The sequence below is a fragment of the Mesoplodon densirostris genome, chromosome 1, assembly GCF_025265405.1.
Source record: "Mesoplodon densirostris isolate mMesDen1 chromosome 1, mMesDen1 primary haplotype, whole genome shotgun sequence".
In the NCBI taxonomy this organism is placed as follows: domain Eukaryota; kingdom Metazoa; phylum Chordata; class Mammalia; order Artiodactyla; family Ziphiidae; genus Mesoplodon; species Mesoplodon densirostris.
This window is the reverse complement of record NC_082661.1, coordinates 197110059-197132519: the sequence shown is the minus strand read 5'-3', so window position 1 is coordinate 197132519 and position 22461 is coordinate 197110059. Positions and strand designations below refer to the sequence as shown.

Here is a 22461-nt window from a genome sequence, read left to right as displayed (position 1 = left end):
TTCACATTTGTTAATAACAAATGTTATTCTCTGTTCTGACAAGAAAGGGAAGGGGAGGCATTTAATTGTCTGCACGCCTCCTTTCGACTTTCAACACTTAACCAATCCCATAAGCAAAGCGACATCATTACCCCTCATTTTACTTGTTCAAGGTCCCAAGGCTGGACTTTCGTCCTCCGAGGTCCAGGCGCCGGCTAAGCAAGGGGGTCCCTGCGCAGGCCGGTCACCCTGCCCGGGAGCGTTCGTCCAACACCCAGTCTGGGTCCTCCCGCCAGTGCCCAGGTCCAGCTGAAGAGGCAGGTCTCAGCTGGCGGCGCCCTCAGGGCCGGGTCTCCAGACCCTGCCCAGCCTGAGGGAGCCAGGCGCCCAGGACCAGCCCTCAGGCTCCTCAAGACGCCGAAATGGGGGCCGGGTCCCACGGACTGTGACCCATGGAGGCCGCCGCCGCCATTAGGTCCCGGAGGCGGGGTTTGGGGAGAGGTTCGGCCACTGCTTCAAGGCCTGGGCCCAGTCCGTGGGCGGCCATGGCCAGGGCTTCACAGCCCTCAGCCTGTCCCCCCAACCCCCAGCTCACCTGGCAGCCTGAGGCCGGAGGCCCTGGAGGGCCCCGGGGAGAAGGCCGCAATCCACCCCTCACCGCACTCTCTGCCCGAGGGCCGCTGGGAGGATGGCTAAAGGTCACGTCCTAAGGGTCTCGAGCTAATGGTCACAAGTTAACAGCTGCGAGCCACGCCCCGCCCCCGCCCCCCCCCATTTAGTTGTTGCATGCTTTTCCATGGAGGAGAGACAAGCCATCGTCACTCGGCCCTCTCTGAATTTCTGGTCCACAGACCCTGTGAGCATAACGAAATAGTTTTTGTTTTGTCACTCAGCTTGTGATGGCTTTTACAAAAAGTAGATAACTGGCAGGCCCTTCAGTCACAAGGGACTTTGACATCCTTGCAGGACCTTCTTCCCCTTCTAGCTCCTTCCATCCACTGGGTCACACGAATGACCACGGCAACACGCTACACTCCCAGTTCCGGGACCTCCTCCCCCACAGCGATGCCTCATCTAAGCCACCTCAGCTGCCCTCTTTCAGCTGACAAGAAGGCAGGATTTCTCCAGGATCTTAATGGCCACCTGAGAGGGTTTGGGATGAGGAACAAACGGAGGCCTCATCTTACTGCCCCTCCAAAGAGTCCCTGACTCCCCCCTGGGATTGTCAACAGGCAGGACACTGAGCAGAGCTGCAGGTCACAAAGTCACCATGCCAACCTTTCTGTCCCTCATAAGGGACATCATAATGGAATTCTGCCTCCTTGGGGCTGGGGGCAGGCCGAGCAGGTAGTGGGCCATCGCCCAAGGCCAGCGATCTTTGCATCTTCCGCCCTCAGTGCAGGTACCGGGGGAGGCTCACAGTTTTGGGGAAAGGGCTAGAGGGGTCGAGGACCCTTGGAACACGCAGACACAGCGGAGGCCGGCGTCCAGTGGGGCTGCAGGTGCAGCCAAAAACAATGGGCAGCGGCGGGTCTGGCCTGCCAGGGCCCACGCTCTTCCTGCTGCTGGTGCTGCTGCCAACGCTGCTGAGCGCGCGGAGCTTCCAGCACGACGGTCCAGGCTGGAAGGACCCCCACCACCGCAGTCTGGACTCGGGGAACCTCTACCGCCACCTCATCCGGGACACGGGAACCTCCCACCACCTCCGCAGCCCCAGCACCTGGACCCGGAAGAGCCGGGCAAAAGATGAGAATTCCTGCCAAAGCTCTCTTGACCTCTACTTCATCTTGGACATGTGAGTGGCCCTCCTGCCCCCGATGGCGCCATTGGTAGCAGTAGTGCTCTCTCTGATGTCAGTGTGGGCAAGACTTGGCTTAAACAGATGCCAGCTTCTGTGAGGGGAGAGGGTGGAGGAGTCTTGGTCAGACCTCTGTGGCCTCCCTCCTTGTCCTGAGGCAGAGGGAGTGACCCGGGCATTCGTTTCCTGGGACTTTGTCTTTTGGAAAGGAAAAAAGGCCACCATAGGTTTCTGGATGGCTCTCAGCTTGACGAGGACCCGTGGCCTGCACGCCCCTTAAACAGCTGCAGGGGCAGGTGATTGCTAGGCGCTATCTTCTCAGCACTTGGGAGAAGCTCACTTTGCGTTTGGGGTTGTGTTTTTTGTTTTGCTTTGTTTTTAACCAAATGACCTCTAGTTTTCCTGGGCCCCAGAGAGATTGCCGTGTCATCTGTTAGGCATTCTCCTAGTGTCACTGCTTAGAAAGTCCTTTGCTTTGCTGGTTCTAAATGTTTTGCTTCTTTCTTTGACTGCTTAGAGATCCACATTACAGTTTGTGTGCACTTTCTGAACACTTTGGTCTTTCTGCATGTGGCCTTGGGAAACCTGGGCTGTGCATTAGGTACCTTCTGGCCCTCAAGGAAGGAAAGGGATGGGCGGGTCTTCGGACTGGAGACATTGCCTTGGTTCCATTTTCAACTCCTCTGTGGGACTGAGGATAAATTTTACTCATTCAGTAATAACAGTGGTTTGACTCCCAATATCACTGAAGCACTTTATGGTCCCCAAAGCCCTTTACTGGGCATCTGCCATCCTCAAAACAATACTGGGATATACAGCAGGGAACATATTTGCATATGCAATCTCCTGGAAAGGGGAGCAGGCTCCCAGAGTTTGGGTGAAGTAGCCCAGAGGCTGGTGGGGGTGACAGAACCCAGGCTTCCTGTGTTTCCCTAATTCCAGCATCCCAGTTTGTACTACCTCTGATTCCTCTTATTCTCTGTGGAGACTGATGATGGGGGGGGGTGATGTGTGCCCCAGGCCACTAGCTTCTAAGCAGAGGCAGCAGAGGTGGGAGCACCCTGCTTGCTAGAAGAGAAATTCCCTCCTCACGGTCCAGTGGCAGGAATTCTGAGATGCCCTGGGCACATCTTGTCTGGTTGCCCAGGGTGGTAGTGATTCCCCTCTTGGGCATTGGGGATGGGGATGGATGGGCATTGTAGGGAGATGACAGCCTCTTTGGGTCAGTCTTTCCAGAGAGTGGCAGTGAGTCCAAAGGGTCCTGTCAGCTGCCATGCTGTTACAGTGCCACTGCCCACACCCCTGCTGTCTGCAGTCAAGCCCAGTGTGGGCACAGCACAGCCCCAGGATGGATGGGGGAAGGGCTCTGGGCACAGGTGGGTCACTTACTATGTTTCAGGGATGTGCCGAACACGAAGAACAAGCAAGAACTTGAGGAAGTAGGTTCTATACCCCTTCTTTAAGGTGACGAAACTGAGGCTGGGAGTGCTAAATGATTTGCTCAATGTCCATCAAAGTTAGTTTGCTGCAAAAGATTAAATAGTGGAAGGATGCTCCCCTTTCCTCTCCTCCAAGAAGGGTGTGAGGCAGGGGGACTAGAAAGGCACCAGAGAAATGGCTTCCTGAGCCAGGCTGTCCCCACTTCCCACCCCTCTCGCCCACCCCCTCCCCCACCTCCTGCCTCCTTTGTCTTCCTAAGTGCTGGGAGCCAGCGCTGACCCCTCTGACCACAGCTGGCGTCGCTGTAGTTCACGTGAAGTGTGGGGTCTTCCCATGAAGGCTGGGAGGGCAGGAGGGAAAGGGGAGCCACTCCAGCTCAGTCCAGTCAGGCTCCAGGACTGAAGCTGCTCCACAGTCCCCGCCCCTTACTGTCAGTAAGACACTTGCCTTGCAGTCTGGCCAGGTCTGAGTCCTGCTGGATTCTGCAAATGAGAAGGGGAGCTGGGGATGTCCCAGAGAAGGCCCTGCACACCCATGTCTCAGCCCCAGGCCATCAGGGAGGAGTAGGCCTACAGCTCGGCCACAGTGGGCCAGGCCAGCCTTGTCTGAAAGCACAGTACACTCCTCAGCCCCAGGGAAGGAACAGCACTCCCTGGGAACTATGCTCTTTTAGTCTAGTTGAAGAAAACCGGCTTGACAAGATTTTCCCAGAATGTGAGGACAGCCTTCCTCCTGATGTCCCCTGCTACTCTTGAGGAGAGGGGACTAATGACCACTGAGGAGGCAGCCCCAGCTGTGCAGTCAGGCAGACTCCACTAGTCATCAGTCATGCGGCCTAGGGCAAGTCGCCTCACCTCTCTCTGCCTCAGTGTCCCCATCTGTACAATGGGGCCTTCACACCCACCTGACCAGGTTGGGATGGGGATGAAGGGGAGTTTATATGGTTTGCCCAGCATGTGTCAGATGCAGCTGTGGAGGATGAGCATAAAATAAACTTCCAGGGAAGGCAGAGTCACACACCCTGGGAACTCCCCGGCACTGCAGGGGCCCCTGATCCAGCCCTGACTCCGTGGCTCACTGTCTCTGCACGTGCCCTTTGTGGGGAGGTGGGTTGTGCATCAGACACCTCTGCTGGTGGCACTCCCAAGGCTCTCTGGATCTTTCATCCATTGGTGAGCAGTCTTATTCATTCTCTCATTCCCTTGTTCATCCACTCACTGAAATAATTACTGGAAAACTGCTCTACTGCCGTCACTGTTTTGGGCAGTGGGGATAAGGCAGCAAACAAAACTTGAAAAAGTCCTCATGCCCTTAGAGCTTTCATATTAGGAGACAAGAAATAAATAAATCCAAGAGGAAATATTGTGTTAGATGGGGATGAACACCAGGGGGAAAATCAGGACAGGAGGATGGGAAGTGCTGAGGGAGGGGCTGTTCTAAAGATGTGTTCAGGAAAGGCTATGCTGACAGACTGGAAGGTGAGGAGGTGGGAGAGGGTAGGTGTCGTTTGAGCAGAGGAGGTGTGTGATTGCACTGTTTCTAAAAGGGTCACCGTTAAAGGGCACAAGGGCAGATCCTGGCAGGAGACCAATGAGGGGCGTCGTGCAGGGACCCAGGGAGGAGGAGATGGTGGTGTGGACCAGTAGGTACGGGTGGCGATGATGGAGCTCTTTTGAAGGTAGAGGCCACAGGATTCCAGACAGAATGGATGGAGGGAGACCAGGTGTGTCCCTAGACTCAGGGTAAGGGTAGAGTAGGAAATCAGCCTCATCACTGCGTCTTCTTAACAACTATGTGTAAATGTTATTACCACTATTTTACAGATGAGGAAAGGAAGCTGCTCAGGGCCTGGGAATAACCACCAAAATCCTCAGATAGGAAAACATGGAGCTGGAATTAAAACCCTCGGGTATCTGATTCCAAAGCCATTCCAAAGACTCCAAGACTGGGTGGGTCCCTGAGAATCCCTCCGGGTGGTTAGAAGCAAAAGCAGTGTCTCACCTGCAGGAAGGTCTTGAGTGGTTCACTCCCAGCTGCTTCATTAGATTCCTTATTCATTGGTTCCTTCGTTAGGCTGAGTTGGATGAAAATGACAGACCCTCCCATGTGCCCACAGTACTGGCCAGTGGCCTATGAAGGCCAGGGAGCTGCAGGCTAAGGGAGTGGCCTGTGCAAAGGCCTGAGGAATGAGGCCCTCAGGTGATCCCAGAAGATCCAGGTGTGTAGAAGTTGGGCGTGGGGGAGAAGGAGAAAGGAGGGGCACAGGCCAATGATGTGGCCCTGGGCCCACGTAGGAGGTGTGTTCTTCACATTTTATCAGGGGAGAAATGGATCAGATCTGCATTTTCAGAAGGACCCCTTGGCTGCCTTGGGGAGGATGGGTAGGAAAAGGAAAGACTGGAAGCAGCAGCTGGAGTAAAAAAGAGAAGGGTCCAAGGAGGTCCCAGGCAGCTGGAGAAAGGCAGGTAGGAGCCCAGGGTGGGTGTGCCCGAGAGGAGAAGGAGGAGACAGAACCCAGAGGAGCACCCACACGTGAGGCAGCATGGAAGGATAGAGGCTGTCCAAAGAGGAGAGAAGCAGAGCGCCGGGAACAGAGCGAGGCAGGATGTTCAGTAGGAAGGGCCTTGGCATCAACACCTGTGCGAGGGGACTGACAGAAGGAGCACTGAGTGGCGCTTTAGGGCAGGCCTGACAGGCTCTGCTGACCTGGGAGGAGCTTTGGAGCTGAAAGGCACCCTCAAGGTTGTCCCAAGTTGGGCCAAATGATTAGGCCATCAGTCACCACCGGTGGCTACCTGAGGAAGGGAGCAACCTTGGGCAAGGAAACTCTGCACATGAGGGGTTCCTAGAGCTGATGACAGCTGAAGGGACATCCTCAGAGTAATATGCAGACTCAGCATATCTGGGTCCTTCACAGCTCCTCCCACAGCTTGGATGAATGGAAGAATAGGGCTATGCAGGTCAGACCATTGATCTGTGTTCTCCTGTTTGTGGGTCATCTCATGTCTTGTTTTCTCCTTCTTAGGACCCCTCACAGTCCCTCGTGGAGCTAGACATGGCTTATGTGCTTTGGTCAGCAGAGGACATTGAAACCTGTACCTATTAAGCAATAACTCCCATTCATCTCTCCCCAACCTGTGGTAACCTCTATCCTATTTTCCATATCTGTGAATTTGCCTCTTCTAGGTACCTCATACAAGTAGAATCATACACTAGTTGGCCTTTTGTGTCTGACTTATTTCACTTAACAAAATGTTTTCAAGGTCCAACCATGTTGTAGCATGTATCAAATTTTCATTCTTTATATGGCCGAATAATATGCCATTTAATGTATATACCATTTCCTTTATCCTTTTATCTGTAGATAAGCACTTGGATTGTTTCCTCACTGGAGCTATTGTGAATAGTGCTGCTGCGAACACTGGTCTACATGTTAACTATTTGAGTCCCTGCTTTCACTCCTTTTGGGCATAGGCCTAGGAGTGGAACTGCTGGATCATTCTGTGCTTTTAATTCTGTGTTTAACTATGTTAATTATGCCATAACTATTTTCCACAGTGGCTGCACTGTTTTACAGTCACACAAGCAGTGTACAAGGGTTTCAGTTTATCCACATTCTCTCTGGCACTTATTATTTTCCAAATATTGTTTTGTTTTATTTTATTTTGTTTTGTTTTGTTTTTCATATTAACCATCATGAAGTGGTATCTCATTGTGGTTTTGGTTTACATTTCCCTAATGACTAGGGATGTTGAGCATCTTTTTATGTGCTTAATGGCCATTTGTATATCTTCTTTGTAGAAATGTCTATTTAAGTCCTTTGCCCATTTTTGAATTGGGTTGTTTGGTGTTGGTTGAGTTGTAGGAGTTCTTATGTATTCTGGATATCAATTTCTTATCAGATATATGATTTGCAATTGTTCTTTCATTCTGTAGGTTATCTTTTCATTTTTAAAAATATTTATTTATTTATTTATTTGGCTGCATCGGTTCTTAGTTGGAGCATGCGGGCTCTTCGTTGATGTGCGCGGGCTTCTCTAGTTGCAGCACGCAGGCTTCTCTCTAGTTGTGGCTCGTGGGCTCCAGAGTGCGCAGGCTCAGTAGTTGCAGCACAGGGGCTCTCTAGTTGTGGCATGGGGGCTCTAGAGTCCGCGGGCTCAGTCGTTGCAGCTCACGTTCTTAGTTGTCCCACGGCATGTGGGATCTTAGTTCCCCAACCAGCGATCAAACCCATGTCCCCTGCTTTGGAAGGTGGATTCTTAACCATTGCACCGCCAGGGAAGTCCCTCTCTTTTCATTTTTTTTCATGGTATCCTTTGTACAAAACTTTTTACTTTTGATGAAGTTTGGTTTATCTCTTTTTTCTTTATTGTCTGTGCTTTTGGTGTCATATCTAAAAACCATTACAAAATCCAATGTCATAAAGCTTTTCCCCTGTGTTTTCTTATAAGTTTATTAGTTTTAGCTTTTACATTTAGGTCTTTGATCCATTTTGAGTTAATTTTTGTATATACTATGTAGGTGTAAAATAAGAATCTAACTGCATTCTTTTGCATGTAGACATCCAGTTTTCCTAGAATCATTTGTTGAAAATACTGTCATTTCCCACATTGGGAAATAGTCTTGGTGGTACCCTTGTCAAAAACCAATTGAATACATATATGAGGGTTTATTTCTGGACTCTCTATTTTATTCCATTGTTCTATATGTCTGTCCTTATGCCAGTACCACACTGTTTTGGTCAAGCTATTAATACAATAACTTTGTATTAAATTTGGAAACCAGAAAATATGAACCTGCCAACTTTGTCCTTATTCAAGATTTTGCTTATAGTTCTTTGAATCCCCTGAGATTCCATATGAATTTTAGGGTGGATCGTTCAATTTCTACAAAAAAAATTGCTGTTGAGATTTTGATAAAGATTGTGTTGAATCTGTACATAACCTTAGCTAGTATTTCCAATTTAACACTATTAAGTCTGCTAATCCATAAATATGTAATGTTTGCTGATGAAAATTCAATTAACAATCAGGCAAAGAAGAAAAATTAGAGAATTTTATTTGAGCCAAACTGAGGATTATTACCTTGGAGACAGATTCTCAGAAGCTCTGAGAACTGTTACACTTGCCAGGAGCTAGAGATGCAGTCTTATGTATTTTCGAGACAAAGAATTATGTGTCACACTGACAGGTTAACATGATACCTAAAGTTCATCAGAGATGTTGTGGCCAGGTATGCATATACAGAGTGAGGCTTTAGGTCAATTTGATCCAATGTCAAGATGACAAAAAATATTGATCTTAGAAATTACAATGCTGGCATCAGAAGAAAGGGACCATTATCCTCAAAGGTTGATTATATCCTCCTGCCTTGAGGAGGTCTAGTTAATGCATAATGCAGAAGCACAATGAATATTTGGGAGAGGTCCATCACAAATGGGGGCATGTCATGCATGTTTCAATTCTGACTTAGTCTGATTTTCTTGCCATAGAAAACTTTATGATTTTCCTTATCATGTTTTTCCAATGATTTACATATTTTAAAATTTCTTTCAGCAATGTATTCTAGTTTTCAATGTACTGGTCTTTTGCCTCATTGATTACATTAATTCTTAAGTATTTTATTCTGTTTGATGATATTGTACATGGAATAGTTTTCTTAATTTCCTTCTTGGAATGTTCATTATTAGTATATAGAAATAGAACTGATTTCTATACATTGATTTTGTATACTATAACTTTGCTGAATTTCCTTATTAACTCAAACATTTTTTGTGAAATCTTTGGGGTTTTTTACATGTAAGATTATATTGTCCAAGAACAGAGACGTTACATCTTTTTTCTTTTTTTTCAATTTGGATGCCTTTATTTCTCTTTCTTGCCTAGTTGCTCTGTCTATAACTTCCAATGCTATGTTGAACAGAAGTGATGAAAGCGGGCATCCTTGTACTACTCTTGATCTTTGGGGAAAAGCTTTTAGTCTTTCACCATTGATATGTTAGCTGTAGATTTTTCATATATTAGCCTTTATCATGTTTTGCGTAGAATTTTTCTCTATTCCCAATATGAGTGTTTTCATGAAGAAGGGGTTTTAGATTTTATCAAGTGATTCTACAGCAGTTGAAATGATCATGTAGTTTGGTTTCTCTGATATATAAATTTTATTAATTACATTGTTTGAGTTTTATATGTTGAACCATCTTTGTATTGCGGAAATAAATCCTACCTTTTCAGATTGTGCTAGATTATTTTGTTGAGGATTTTTGAATTTATATCCGTATGAAATATTAGTCTGTACTCTTCCTGAAGTGTTTGTCTGGCTTTGGTATCAGGGTAATGCAAGCCTCATAAAATAAGTTTGAAAGTGTTCCCTCCACTTCAATTTTTTGGAAGATTTGGAGAAGGATTAGTGTTAATTCCTCTTTAAATGATTAGTAGAATTAATCTGTGAAACCATCTGGTCCTGGACTTTTCTCTGTTGGGAGATTATTGATTACGGATTCAATCTCTTTACTAGTTATAGGTCTATTCAGCTTTTGTTTCTTCATGATTCCGTCTGGGCAGGTAAGTGTGTTTCCTGGAATTTGCTAATTTCATCTAGGTTATCTCTCTTGCTGGCTTACAAATTCCAGTGTTCTCTTATAATCCTTTTTATTTGTATAAAATCAGTAGTAGTGTCCCACTTCATTTTCTGATTTCATTAATTTGAGTCATCCCTCTTTTATTTAAATCAATGGATATAAAGGTTTGTCAATTTTGTTGATCTTTTCAACATACCAATTTTTTATTTCACTGGTATCTCTCTATTCTATATTTTATTTATCTCTGTTATAATCTTTATTATTTCTTCCCTTGTGCGACTTTGGGTTAGTTTTCATTTCTTTTTCCAGTTCCATAAGCTGTAAAGTTAGCGTACAGATTTGAGATTTTTCTTCCTTTTTAATGTATTTGTCTACAGCTATAAATTTCCCTCTCAATTCTACTTTCACTGTATGTTTTGGTATGTTGTGTTTTCATTTTCGTTTGTCTCCTGGTATTTTCTAATTTCTCTGTGATTTCCTCTTTGACCAATTTGCTGATTCAAAGGGTATTGTTTAATTTCCACATATTTGTGAATTTCCAGATTATTTTCTGCTATTGACTTATAGCTTTATTTCATTGGGGTTGGAAATGATTTTAAGTTTTGGGGTGATTTCCATCATTTAAAAATTTTAAAGAAATGCTTTGTGGTCTAACATGTACTCTATCCTGGAGAACATTTCACATGCACTTGAGAAAAATGTGTATTCTACTGTTTGGGAGAAGAGTGTACATATCTGTTAGGTACAGTTGGCTTATGATGATATTCACATCCTCTATTCCCTTATTTCTCTATTTTCTTATATTCTGTCTGATTGTTCTATTACTGAAAGTGGGATTTTGAAGTTTCTAACTGTTACTGTAGAACTGTCTGTTTCTCCCTTAAGTCTGTCAATGTTTGCTTCCTAAATTTTGCTTCTCTGATATTTGGTTCTTATCTGTTTATAATTGTTGTGTCTTCTCAGTGAAATGACCCTCCTGTAATTATATAATGTCTTTCTTTGTCTTTTATAACAGTTTTATATGTAAAGTCTAGTTTGCCAATTATAGTCATCCCAGCTCTCCTTAGGTTTCTCTTTACTTGGAATATCTCTTTCCATCCTTTCATTTTCAACCTCCTGGTGTCTTAACATTGAAAGTGAGTCTCTTGTAGACATCATATGGTGGCATCTTTTTTCATCCATTCTGGCAATCTGTACCTTTCGATTGGAGAGTTTAATCCATGTACATTTAAAGTAATTACTGATAGGGAAGGACTTACATCGGACACTTTGCTATTTGTTTTCTACATGTCTTCTAGCTTTTTTCTCCCTAATTTTCTCCATTTCTACCTTCCTTTGAGTGTAGTTAATTTTTTTTTTTGTAGTGACAGGTTTTGGTTCCCTTTTCACTTCCTTTGTGTGAAGCTATTTTCAATATCTATTATAGATATTTTCTTTACAGTTACCTGGTTATTAATGGTTACAAGTTAATATTCTCATATATGATATATATATTATATCTATATATGTAATTTTCCTGATTTTCTTTTTCTTTCTTTTTAAAACTCATTATCTGTATTCAAATATATTTGACATATATCAAATAAACTTAGATAGCACCTCTATCACATCACATAATTATTTTTTTTTTGTGGTTGGAATAATTAAGATCTAGTCTCTTAGAAAATTTGATGATTAAAATAAAATATTGTTGTCTATGTTCACTAAACTGTGCATTAGACATCCAAGATTTATTTGTCAACTATTTGCAAGTTTGTACCCTTAAACAACACCTCTTATTCCCCCAAGCCCCTGGTAACCACCATTTTACTCTGTTTTGATGAGTTGGGTTTTTTAGATTCACATATAAGTGATATCATAGAGTATTTGTCTTTCTCTGTCTGACTTATCTTACTTAGCGAAAAGTCCATCAGTGTTGCCACAAATGGCAGGATGGCCTTCTTTCTTATGGCTGAATTATATTCTCTTGTATATACATACAACCTCTTCTTTATCTACTCATCTGTTGATGAGCGCTTAGGTTGAGTCTATATCTTGGCTATTGTGAATAATGCTGCAATAAACACGGAAGTGCATATATCTCTTCAATATCCTGTTTTCATTCCCTTTAGAGATATACCCAGAAGTGGGATTGCTGGGTCATGTGGAAATTCTATAGTTAATTTTCTCAGGAACCTCCAGACTGTTTTCCATAGTGGCTAAAACAATTTACATTCCCATCAACAGTGCAAAAGTTTCCTTTTTCTGTATGTCCTCACCAATGCTTGTTATCTCTTGTCTTCTTAACTATAGCCATTCTAACAGGTGTGAGATGTATCTCATTGTGTTGTTGTTGTTTTCACATCTTTATTGGAGTACAAATGCTTTACAATGTTTTGTTAGTTTCTACTGTACAACAAAGTGAATCAGCTCTATGTATATATATCCCCATATCCCCTCCCTCTTGAGCTTCCCTCCCACCCTCCCTACCCCATCCCTCTAGGTCGTCACAAAGCACCGAGGTGATCTCCCTGTGCTATGCAGAAGCTTCCCACTAGCCATCCATTTTACATTTAGTAGTGTATATATGTCAGTGCTACTCTCTCACTCACTTCATCTCCGCTTCCCCTTCCCACCCCCGTGCCCTCAAGTCCATTCTCTACGTGTGCATCTTTATTCCTGTCCTGCCATTAGGTTCATCAGTACTGCTTTTTAAAATCCCATATATATGCGTTAGCATACGGTATTTGTTTTTCTCTTTCTCACTTACTTCACTCTGTAAGACAGATTCTAGGTCCATCTGCCTCACTACAAATAACTCAATTTCATTCCTTTTTATGGCTGAGTAATATTCCATTGTATACATGTGCCACATCTTCTTTCTCCATTCATCTGTTGATGGGCATTTAGGTTGCTTCCATGTCCTGGCTATTGTAAATAGTGCTGCAATGAACACTGTGGTACATGGATCTTTTTGAATTATGGTTTTCTCAGGGTATGTGCCCAGTAGTGGGATTGCTGGGTCATATAGTAGTTCTATTTTTAGTTTTTTAAGGACCCTCCATACTGTATCAATTTACATTCCCACCAACAGTGCAGGAGGGTTCCCTTTTCTCCACACCTTCTGCAGCATTTATTGTTTGTAGATTTTTTGATGATGGCCATTCTGACCCGTGTGAGGTGATACCTCATTGTGGTTTTGATTCGCATTTCCCTATTGATTAGTGATGTTGAGCATCTTTCCATGTATCTGTTAGCCATCTGTATGCCTTCTTTGGAGAAATGTCTATTTAGGTCTTCTGCCCATTTTTGGATTGGGTGGTTTTGTGATATGGAGCTGTGATGGCAAATGAGATTGTTTCCTTAATTTCTCTTTCTGATCTTTTGTTGTTAGTGTACAGGAATGCCAGAGATTTCTGTGCATTAATTTTGTATCCTGCAACTTTACCAGATTCATTGATTAGTTCTAGTAGTTTTGTGGTGGCATCTTTAGGATTTTCTAAAGCATAGTATCATCTTGTCTTCAGTGACAGTTTTACTTCTTCTTTTCCAGTTTGTATTCCTTTTATTTCTTTTTATTCTCTGATTGCCGTGGCTAGGACTTTCAATACTATGTTGAATAATAGTGGCGAGAGTGGACATCCTTGTCTTGTTCCTGATCTTAGAGGAAACGGTTTCAGTTTTTCACCATTGAGAGTGATGTTTGCTGTGGGTTTGTTGTATAAGGCTTTTATTCTGTTGAAGTAGCTTCCCTCTCTGCCCACTTTCTGGAGAGTTTTTGTCATAAATGAGTGTGGAATTTTGTCAGACGCTTTTTCTGCATCTATTGAGATGATCATATGGTTTTTATTCCTTAATTTGTTAATATGGTGTATCACATTGATTATTTTGCGTATATTGAAGAATCCTTGCATCCCTGGGATAAATCCTACTTGATCATGGTTTATGATCCTTTAAGTGTGTTGCTGGATTTTGTTTGCTAGTATTTTGTTGAGGATTTTTGCATCTATGTTCATCAGTGATATTGGTCTATAATTTTCTTTTTTCGTGATATCTTTGTCTGGTTTTGGTATCAGGGTGATGGTGACCTCCTAGAATGAGTTTGGGAGTGTTCCTCCCTCTGCAGTTTTCCGGAAGAGTTTGAGGATAGGTGTTAACTCTTCTCTCAACATTTGATAGAATTCACCTGTGAAGCCATCTGGTCCTGGACTTTTGTTTGTTGGAAGATTTTTAATTACAGTTTCAACTTCATTACCTGTGATTGGTCTGTATTTTCTAATTCTTCCTGGTTCCATCTTGGAAGGTTGTACTTTGCCAAGAATTTGTCCATTTCTTTTAGGTTGTCCATTTTATTGGCATATATTTGTTTGTAGTATTCTCTTATGATTTTTGTATTTCTGCGGTGTCACTTGTAATCTCTCCTTTTTCATTTCTAATGTTATTGATTTGAGTCCTCTCCCTTTTTTTCTTGATGAGTCTGGCTAAAGGTTTATCAATTTTGTTTCTCTTCTCAAAGAAACAGCCTTTAGTTTTATTGATCTTTGCTATTATTTTCTTTGTTTCTATTTCATTTATTTCTGCCCTGATCTTTATGATTTCTTTCCTTCTACTAACTTTGGGTTTTCTTTGTTCTTCTTTTTCTAGTTGCTTTAGATGTAAGGTTAGATTGCTTATTTGAGATTTTTCTTGTTTCTTGAGGTGAGCTTGAATTGCTATGAATGTCCCTCTTTGAACTGCCTTTGCTTCGTCCCATAGGTTTGGATCATTGTGTTTTCATTGTCATTTGTTTCTAGGTATTTTTTTATTTGCTCTTTGATTTCTTCAGTGATCTCTTGATTATTTAGCAGTGCACTGTTTAGTCTCCAAGTATTTGTGGGTTTTGCTGGGGTTTTTTTCTTGTAATTGATTTCTAATCTCATAGTGTTGTGGTCATAAAAGATGCTTGATACAATTTCAATTTTCTTAAATTTTCCAAGGCTTGATTTGTGAACCAAGATGTGATCTATTGTGGAGAACATTCTGTGTGCACTTGAGAAGAAAGTGTATTCTTCTGCTTTCAGGTGGAATGTCCTAAAAATATCAATTAAGTCTATCTGGTCTATTCTGTCATTTAAAGCTTGTGTTTCCTTGTTTACTTTCTGTCTGGATAATCTGTCTATTAATGTAAGTGGGGAGTCAAAGTCCCCCACTATTAATGTGTTACAGTCGATTTCTCCTTTTATGGCTGTTAGCATTTGCCTTATGTATTGAGGTGCTCCTATGTTGGGTGCATAAATACTTATAATTGTTATGTTTCCTTCTTGGATTGATCCCTTGATCATTATGTAGTGTCCTTCCTTAACTCTAGTAACTGTCTTTATTTTAAAGTCTATTTTATCTGATATGAGTATTGCTACTCCAGCTTTCTTTTGATTTCCATTTGCATGGAATATCTTTTTCCATCCCCTCACTTTCAGTCTGTATGTGTCCCTAGGTCTGAACTGAGCTTCTTGTAGACAGCATATATATGGGTCTTGTTTTTGTATCCATTCAGCCAGTCTGTGTCTTTTGGTTGGAGCACTTAATCCATTTACATTCAAGGTGGTTATTGATATGTATGTTCCTATTACCATTTTCTTAATTGTTTTGGGTTTGTTTTTGTGGGTCTTTTTCTTCTCTTGTATTTCCCACTTAGAGAAGTTCCCTTAGCATTTGTTGTAAAGCTGGTTTGGTGGTGCTGAATTCTTGTAGCTTTCGCTTGTCTGTAAAGCTTTTGATTTCTCCATCTAATCTGTATGGGATCCTTGCCGGGTAGAGTAATCTTGGTTGTAGGTTTTTCCCTTTCATCATTTTAAATATGTCCTGCCACTCCCTTCTGGCTTGCAGAGTTTCTGCTGAAAGATCCGCTGTTAACCTTATGGGGATTCCCTTGTATGTTATTTATTGCTTTTCCCTTGCTGCTTTTAATATTTTTTCTTTGCATTTACTTTTTGATAGTTGGATTAATATGTGTCTTGGCATGTTTCTCCTTGGATTTACCCTGTCTGGGACTCTCTGCGCTTCCTGGACTTGATGGACTATTTCCTTTCCCATGTTAAGCAAAATTTTGACTATAATCTCTTCAAAATTTTTCTCAGACCCTTTCTTTTTCTCTGCTTCTTCTGGGACCCCCATAATTCGAATGTTGGTACATTGTTGGTACATAATTTAATGTTGTCCCAGGGGTCTCTGAGATGGTCCTTAATTCTTTTCATTCTTTTTTCTTTTTCTGCTCCCTGGCAGTTTTTTTCCACCATTTTATCTTCCAGCTCTCTTATCCGTTCTTCTTCCTCAGTTATTCTGCTATTGATTCCTTCTAGAGTATTTTTAATTTCAGTTACTGTGTTGTTCATCACTGTTTGTTTGCTCTTTAGTTCTTCTAGATCTTTGTTCAATGTTTCTTGTATTTTCTCCACTCTGTTTCTGAGATTTTAGATCATCTTTCTATCATTACTTTGAATTTTTCTTTGGGTAGGTTGCCTATTTCGTCTTCATTTATTTGGTATTATAGGTTTTTATCTTGCTCCTTCATCTGTAACATATTTTTTTGTCATTTCATTTTTTTTTTTGATGGGTGGAGCTGTGGACAGGAGTCTTACTGGTTGTTTGGCTTGAGACATCCAGCACTGGAGTTTGCAGACAGCTGGATAGAGCCTGGTCTTGGTGTAGAGATGAGGACCTCCAGAAGGCCTCACTCTGATCAGTATTCCCTGGGGTCTGCGGTTCTCTGCTAGTCCAGTGGTTTGGAATCAGAGCTGTCACCACAGGAGCTTGGGCCTGAACTCTGGGCTGGGAACCAAGATCCCGCAAGCTGCGTGGTGAGGCAAAAAAACAAAAAAGAAAAGAAAAGAAAAAAAGCAGCAGTACAATAACAAAGAAGAAAAAACAAAAGAAAATTAGAAAGATAAAAATATGTTAGGAAAAATAAAAATATAATTGAAACAACTGCAACAAGGTACAACAAAACCACAACAGAAAAAAATAAGGAGGGTGGGGTGTGGGGAACAACCCAAAAGGAGCAAAACGATAACAAAGTATAAAGAATAAAATAAAATTAGAAAAATAAAAGATTTATTAGAAAAAATAAAAATATAAATGAATCAACAACAATGAATCAACAAGAAGGTAAAACAGAACCCCTATATAAAACTGGAAAAAAGGGGTTGGGATTGACATATATACACTAATATGTATAAAATGGATAACTAATAAGAACCTGCTGTATAAAAAAATAAATAAAATTCTCAACATTCAAATAAATAAATAAAAGCCAAAAAAAGGAAAAACGAAACAAAAAAAGCCTTGGCTGTGGGGGAGAGGAGTTTGGGCAGAGTTTAGGCAAAGGTGGAACTTAGGCAGGGGCAGGGTTTAGGGTGGGGTGGGATGTAGGTAGGAGGGGTTGATGTTTGAGCGTGGGGTGGGGCCTAGGCTCAGGACCCACGCAGCTGCAGCTGGAAGAGGCTTTGGGGGCGGGCCCTAGGCAGGGCGTCATTCAAGCGTGGGGCGGGGCTTCTGCTTAAGACCTGCCCAGTAGCGGAGAGGCAGTTCGTCCAAATGGGGGGCCTCTGGAGTGTGAAGTTCTGGGGTTTGGAGGTAAGGCCCTGGGTGAGGGTGTGTGGGCGGGGTTTAGGCCCAGCAGAGTTGGAGGGGGTCTCAGAGGGGTGTCTCCAGATACAGATGTAGGACCCTGGGTAGGTGTAGGGGCAGGGCTTGGGCTCTGCATGGTAGAAGGGAGGCTCCGAGGGCAGAGGATTAGGCCCTGGGGCCCAACAGGTTCCCTGGTGCCTGAGTGGACAGGGAAAGCACTGGCTGCATTCTCTTCCATTCCTCCATGCCCCACACCCCCGATTTCTGTATGTTGATTTTATATCCTACAGCTTTACACAATTCATTGTTTAGTTCCAACAGGTCTTTGGTTGAGTCTTTGGGATTCTCTACATACAAAATCAAATCATCTGCAAATAATGACAAGCTTACTTCTTCATTTCCAGTTTGAATGCTTTTTGTTTCTTTGTTATGCCAATTAGCTCCAGTTAGGACTTCCAGTACTATGTTGAATAAGAGTGGTAAGAGTGGGAATCTTTGTCTTGTACCTGATCTTAGAAGCAGAGCTTTCAACTTTCCACCATCGAGTGTAATGTTAACTGTGGGTTTGTTGTATATGGCCTTAATTATGTTGCAGTATGTTCCTTCTGTACCAAATCTGTTTGAAGTTTTTAGCATGAAGTGTTGTCATTTGTCAAATGCTTTTTATGCATCTATTGAGATGATCCTCTGGATTGTTAGCTTTCATTCTATGAATGTAGAGTATCCCACTTTTTAACTTGCATGTGTTGAACCATGCTCACATTCCAAGGATAAATCTCATTAGGACATGGTGTCTAATTATTTCGATGTGTTCTCCTTTTTTGAGTTGAATACATAGTTCTAATTTTTAATCGAAGTATAGTTGACTTAAAATATTATATTAGTTTCAGGTGTTACCATTAGTTTAAAAAGTTGTCTTGCACTTTAGCATGGAAGCTTCTGATAGAAAGTTTATATTGTGGGAGTTGTCAGAGTCCAGTGTTTGCTACCCAGCAATTGTTGGACATAGCCGTGTCACACACGTCTGCCCAGTGCAATGGGTAGAGCATGGGTTTTGAGGCGAGATCTGGATTCAGATCCATGTTACCTATGGAAATTGTGGAAAATTCCATGACTTGTGAGAGCCTCAACTTTCTTATGAAAATGAAAATAACGAAAATGAAAATAATGCTGATATCATGGGGTTGTTCTGGAATTGGAAATCATGTATGTAAAATGCCTGGTACATACATCTCAATGAATGATAATCTTGATAATGTTAAAAGAATCTATTCTTAGTTTCATCACTACTTGTTGAGAGATTTATTTATTTATTTATTTTGCGGTACGCAGGCCTCTCTCTGTTGTGGCCTCTCCCGTTGCCGAGCACAGGCTCCGCACGTGCAGGCTCAGTGGCCATGGCTCACGGGCCCAGCCGCTCCGCGGCATGTGGGATCTTCCCGGACCAGGGCACGAACCCATTTCGCCTGCATCGGCAGGTGGACTCTCAACCACTGCACCACCAGGGAAGCCCTGTTGAGAGATTTAGATTCAGCCTAGAGAACACAGAATGAATGATAGGACCAACTAAGAGACTTCTGTGGGAATGGTGTGCCAGAGAGCCCTGACCCCTGCCCACCCCCACACCTTTTCAAGGGGCAGGAGAGGAGTAGACAGCTAAGAATTGTTTATTCCCAAGGGGAATTGAGGGACCAAAAGAGTCATATCAGAATCACTGGAGGCTTTTCCAACCAATGCATCCTACATCATTGCCTGTGGAACAGCTCCACCAAGCCTGCCCAACCATCCTAGTTTGCCACCAGAAGCCCCTCATCCCGAAAAGTTCCTGAGTCCCAAGCACACAGGTCTGGTTGGTCACCCTTCCAACTCTCACACTGATGAAGTCATCACCACGGTGACCCACTGAGGTCTCCGAGGGAGCATGGCAGCCTTCAGCTACATTGGTGGGCGGTGGGGGGTGGGGGAGATGCTAAAGTGTCTGCTGGAAGCTGAGGAGATAGAAATTCTGCCTGCACAATAGATGCACCTCATCTGTCTGACTCAGGTCTTCTTCATTTTCAGGTCACGCAGTGTGAACAATAACTGGATGGACATTTACACATTTGTGGAGGATTTGGTCAAGAAGTATAGCAAGTACGACTTCTTCAAGTTGCAGGGTGTTTACCCCTGCCAGGCAGAGTACACAGCTGTTTAGACTCAGTGGCCATGGGAGCCCCTCGGGTCAGGAGCATAGAGCCCAGGGGGGTGTTCTGAAGCAGAAGAGATCACGCTGGTTCCATCAGGTCTCAGCAGCTTTCTTAGCTCCTACCTGGAAGTCGGGCCATATTGTAGGGGACACAGTCTGCCCTTGAGGACCTCATAGATGAGGAAACAGGCAAACCAGTAACATGATAACTAAACACCAGGTTAAATGGTGCCAAGGGCCAAAAGAAAAGGGCGAAGGACTTAGAAGGCAAATTAAAAGGAAAAAGCAAGAATTCTTAGGAAAAAGGTCAAGGATCGTTTCTCAGAGGATGTGGAATTTTGAACTAGGTCTTGAAGAATGGGGAAAGACAGGGTAACAGGAACCATCAAAGAGACTTCTTGTGCAGCGAGTGGTCTGTTCAGCAGGAGAGTAGGGTTAACTCAGGAGAAGGCTAGGGGATGAGGCTGGACAGGACAGATTTGGACCAAGGTCATCAGGGCTTATAATGCCATGCCAAGGGACTTGTATTTCCTGCTGTGAACAATAGGGAGCTATAGATGATTCTTGGTCGAGGCTGATCTTGGTCAAGATGATCAAGGTTGTGTCCCAGGAAGGAAAGTCTGATATTGTGGGTAAAATGTTTTGGAACAAGAACGAGAAGCAGTAGGGAGCTTATCCATGAATATACTGTAGCAATTTAGCTAAACGAGGGTCAATGGACCTAAAGGCAGTGGCTAGGGAGAGGAAAGGGAGGGATGTATATGAATAGCGGCCGAGAGAGAGAATGATTTTTCTAGATGAGAGGAGATAAGGCAGGGAAGGCTATAAAGGAGGTAAGAGGAGTGAAGGTACAAAGAATTGTATAGAAGAGGAGAAGCCAGTTGGGAGGCCCTCATGCCAGAGGCATAGGTGTCTATCTCCTGGTGTGTGCATGTGCACCTGTGTGCGTGTGTGCATGTGTGTGTGTGTGTGTCTGTGTGTTTGAGAGAAAGACACTTGGGGGGGGTTGTTGGGAGCATAGCGTTGGAGCAGGATGCCATCCTGGCACTTTCTTCCAAGAAGTCACCACATCTCCACAGGCCTCCTTCACCCAGATTCCTAAAATCCTTCACTATAGATATAGGAGCTTCCAGGGTTTGGTAAACGGACCCCAAAGCAGAAGAGTTGGGGTGAGGAACAGAGAAATTGCGATGCACCTCCTTTCTGGCTGCTCATTGGCTTCATTTTGAGCCTGTGTCACGTATCCCTTCTCATGAGCCCGTGCTTCCTCCCCAGCCCTAACCTGAGAATGTCCTTCATCACCTACTCCACAGTGGGTCACACCCTCATGAAGCTCACCTCAGACAGGTAAGTGCTGCTTTCATCCCCCAGGCAGGCCTAGTGGATGGGATCCATTGAGAGCCCAGGGAGCTGACAGATCCCACTGGGAGCAGGCTGGGCCGTCCTGGGCTCCCCTCAGGCTCCACTCTGACCCCCAGCCCCGGCTCCATGGCTCCCACTGACCCCTGGCTGTGCTGACCCTGGCAGACCCCGTGCTGCTAGACCATCTCCGCCCCCTCTAAGCCCCACCCTCCGCCTGTCCTGTGTCCTCTCAGCGCTCTTCCCTTTTCTGAGAACTGGCTCACTGCAAGGACGCCTGGGACCTGGTGGAGCAGACGTGTGGGCCCTTTGTGAACACTGGCCTGTGTTGGGCACCTGCTCTGTGTGTCACTCTCTGCTCTGGGCCAGTGGGGGAAGAGGGGAGGCACAGTCAGAGCCAGGAGGCAGGGGTGGGCAGTGCGGAAGTGCTGGAGCTTCAGTGGAGGGGAGCTTGGTCCTTTGGTGGGTCTGAGACAAGGGAGCCCATGAGTGTGGGCTGGGGTGCAGGAGGGAAGCATGACATACCAGCGTCTTAGGTGGGCTAATAGGAGGGCCCAGCGATGTACCCAAAGCCCTGGAGGTGGGAAGATATGGAGCTCCTGAGTAGCCGGGAGGTTCCGATGCTCATGATGCAGATGATCGGAACCCAGGGAGTGTGTTGGTGCCAGTGCGTGGACACAGCATTCCCCATGCCTGGCTCCCAGGAGAAGCAGGGGCTGTGCTTCCAGTTAGGTGAGGTATGGGAAGGCGTGGTTCTGTGTGTCCCTGTCTTCTGCATTTCAGAGAGACCTGAGTGGGGTTGAGGTGGAAGACAGCAAGTCAGCGGGGGGCTGTCAGACAGGGGACAGAAAGAGAGACGGGGACTGGGTGGGGGCCTCTGGGGGAGGAGCTGCCCGTGGGGGACAGGACGACCACTGCCTCCTCCAAGGCAGGGGCTCAGAGCCTGAACCAAGGGAGCTATGGGGAGGCTCTTGAGGGTCTCCGGGGTCCTGTCTGGAAAGTGGAGGTGACGAAGTCTTCCTCAAGGGAAGGTGTCAGAAGTGGGAGTGGGCTCAGGGGAGTGAAAAACGGGGTGGAATCATAAGAAGCAAAGGGCCTGATGAGGGCATAAGCAGCCGAGGGCACAGAGCTGGGAGTAAGGATGGGGTGGGGGGGCTGCCCAAGAAAAAGGCCCGCTCAGGCAGGAGTGAAGCCTGGCCAAGCTCAGTCCCAGGTCAAAGGCTGTGGAGAGATGAGAGCTCCAGCATATTTGGGGGTGCTGTCAACAAAACAGAAATCTTCCCAAAAGTGTCAGGAAGAGGGGAGGGTGTTTGTGCTGGGATGGGCAGGGCCTGGTGTGGCCTCCACTGGACCTGGGTCACAGCCTCCTCAGCTCCTTGGCTGGGTCAGGCAGGGGAGGACCTGGGGCTCTCAGATCGCACCTCACGGCAGAATCCCTTCTGCGCAAGGCAAGAGCCAGACTTCAGGGACCACGTTCTCCTTAGACTTGCTGTGACAGCTCAGCCCATCACACTGCATTAGCCTGAACCTAAGCCC

The 22461-nt window shown here is 44.7% G+C and overlaps 1 protein-coding gene across 1 annotated transcript in view; it reads left to right on the top strand.

The window, feature by feature from the left end:
- The first annotated feature begins 1496 nt into the window (after positions 1-1496).
- Positions 1497-22461, top strand: part of LOC132488883 (anthrax toxin receptor-like) — a 36803-nt gene continuing 15838 nt past the window's right edge. The window contains exons 1-3 of the mRNA XM_060097669.1: positions 1497-1774; positions 19443-19514; positions 20842-20913. Of these exons, the coding sequence (XP_059953652.1) occupies positions 1497-1774; positions 19443-19514; positions 20842-20913 (422 nt within the window). The remainder of the gene's footprint in view (positions 1775-19442; positions 19515-20841; positions 20914-22461) is intronic.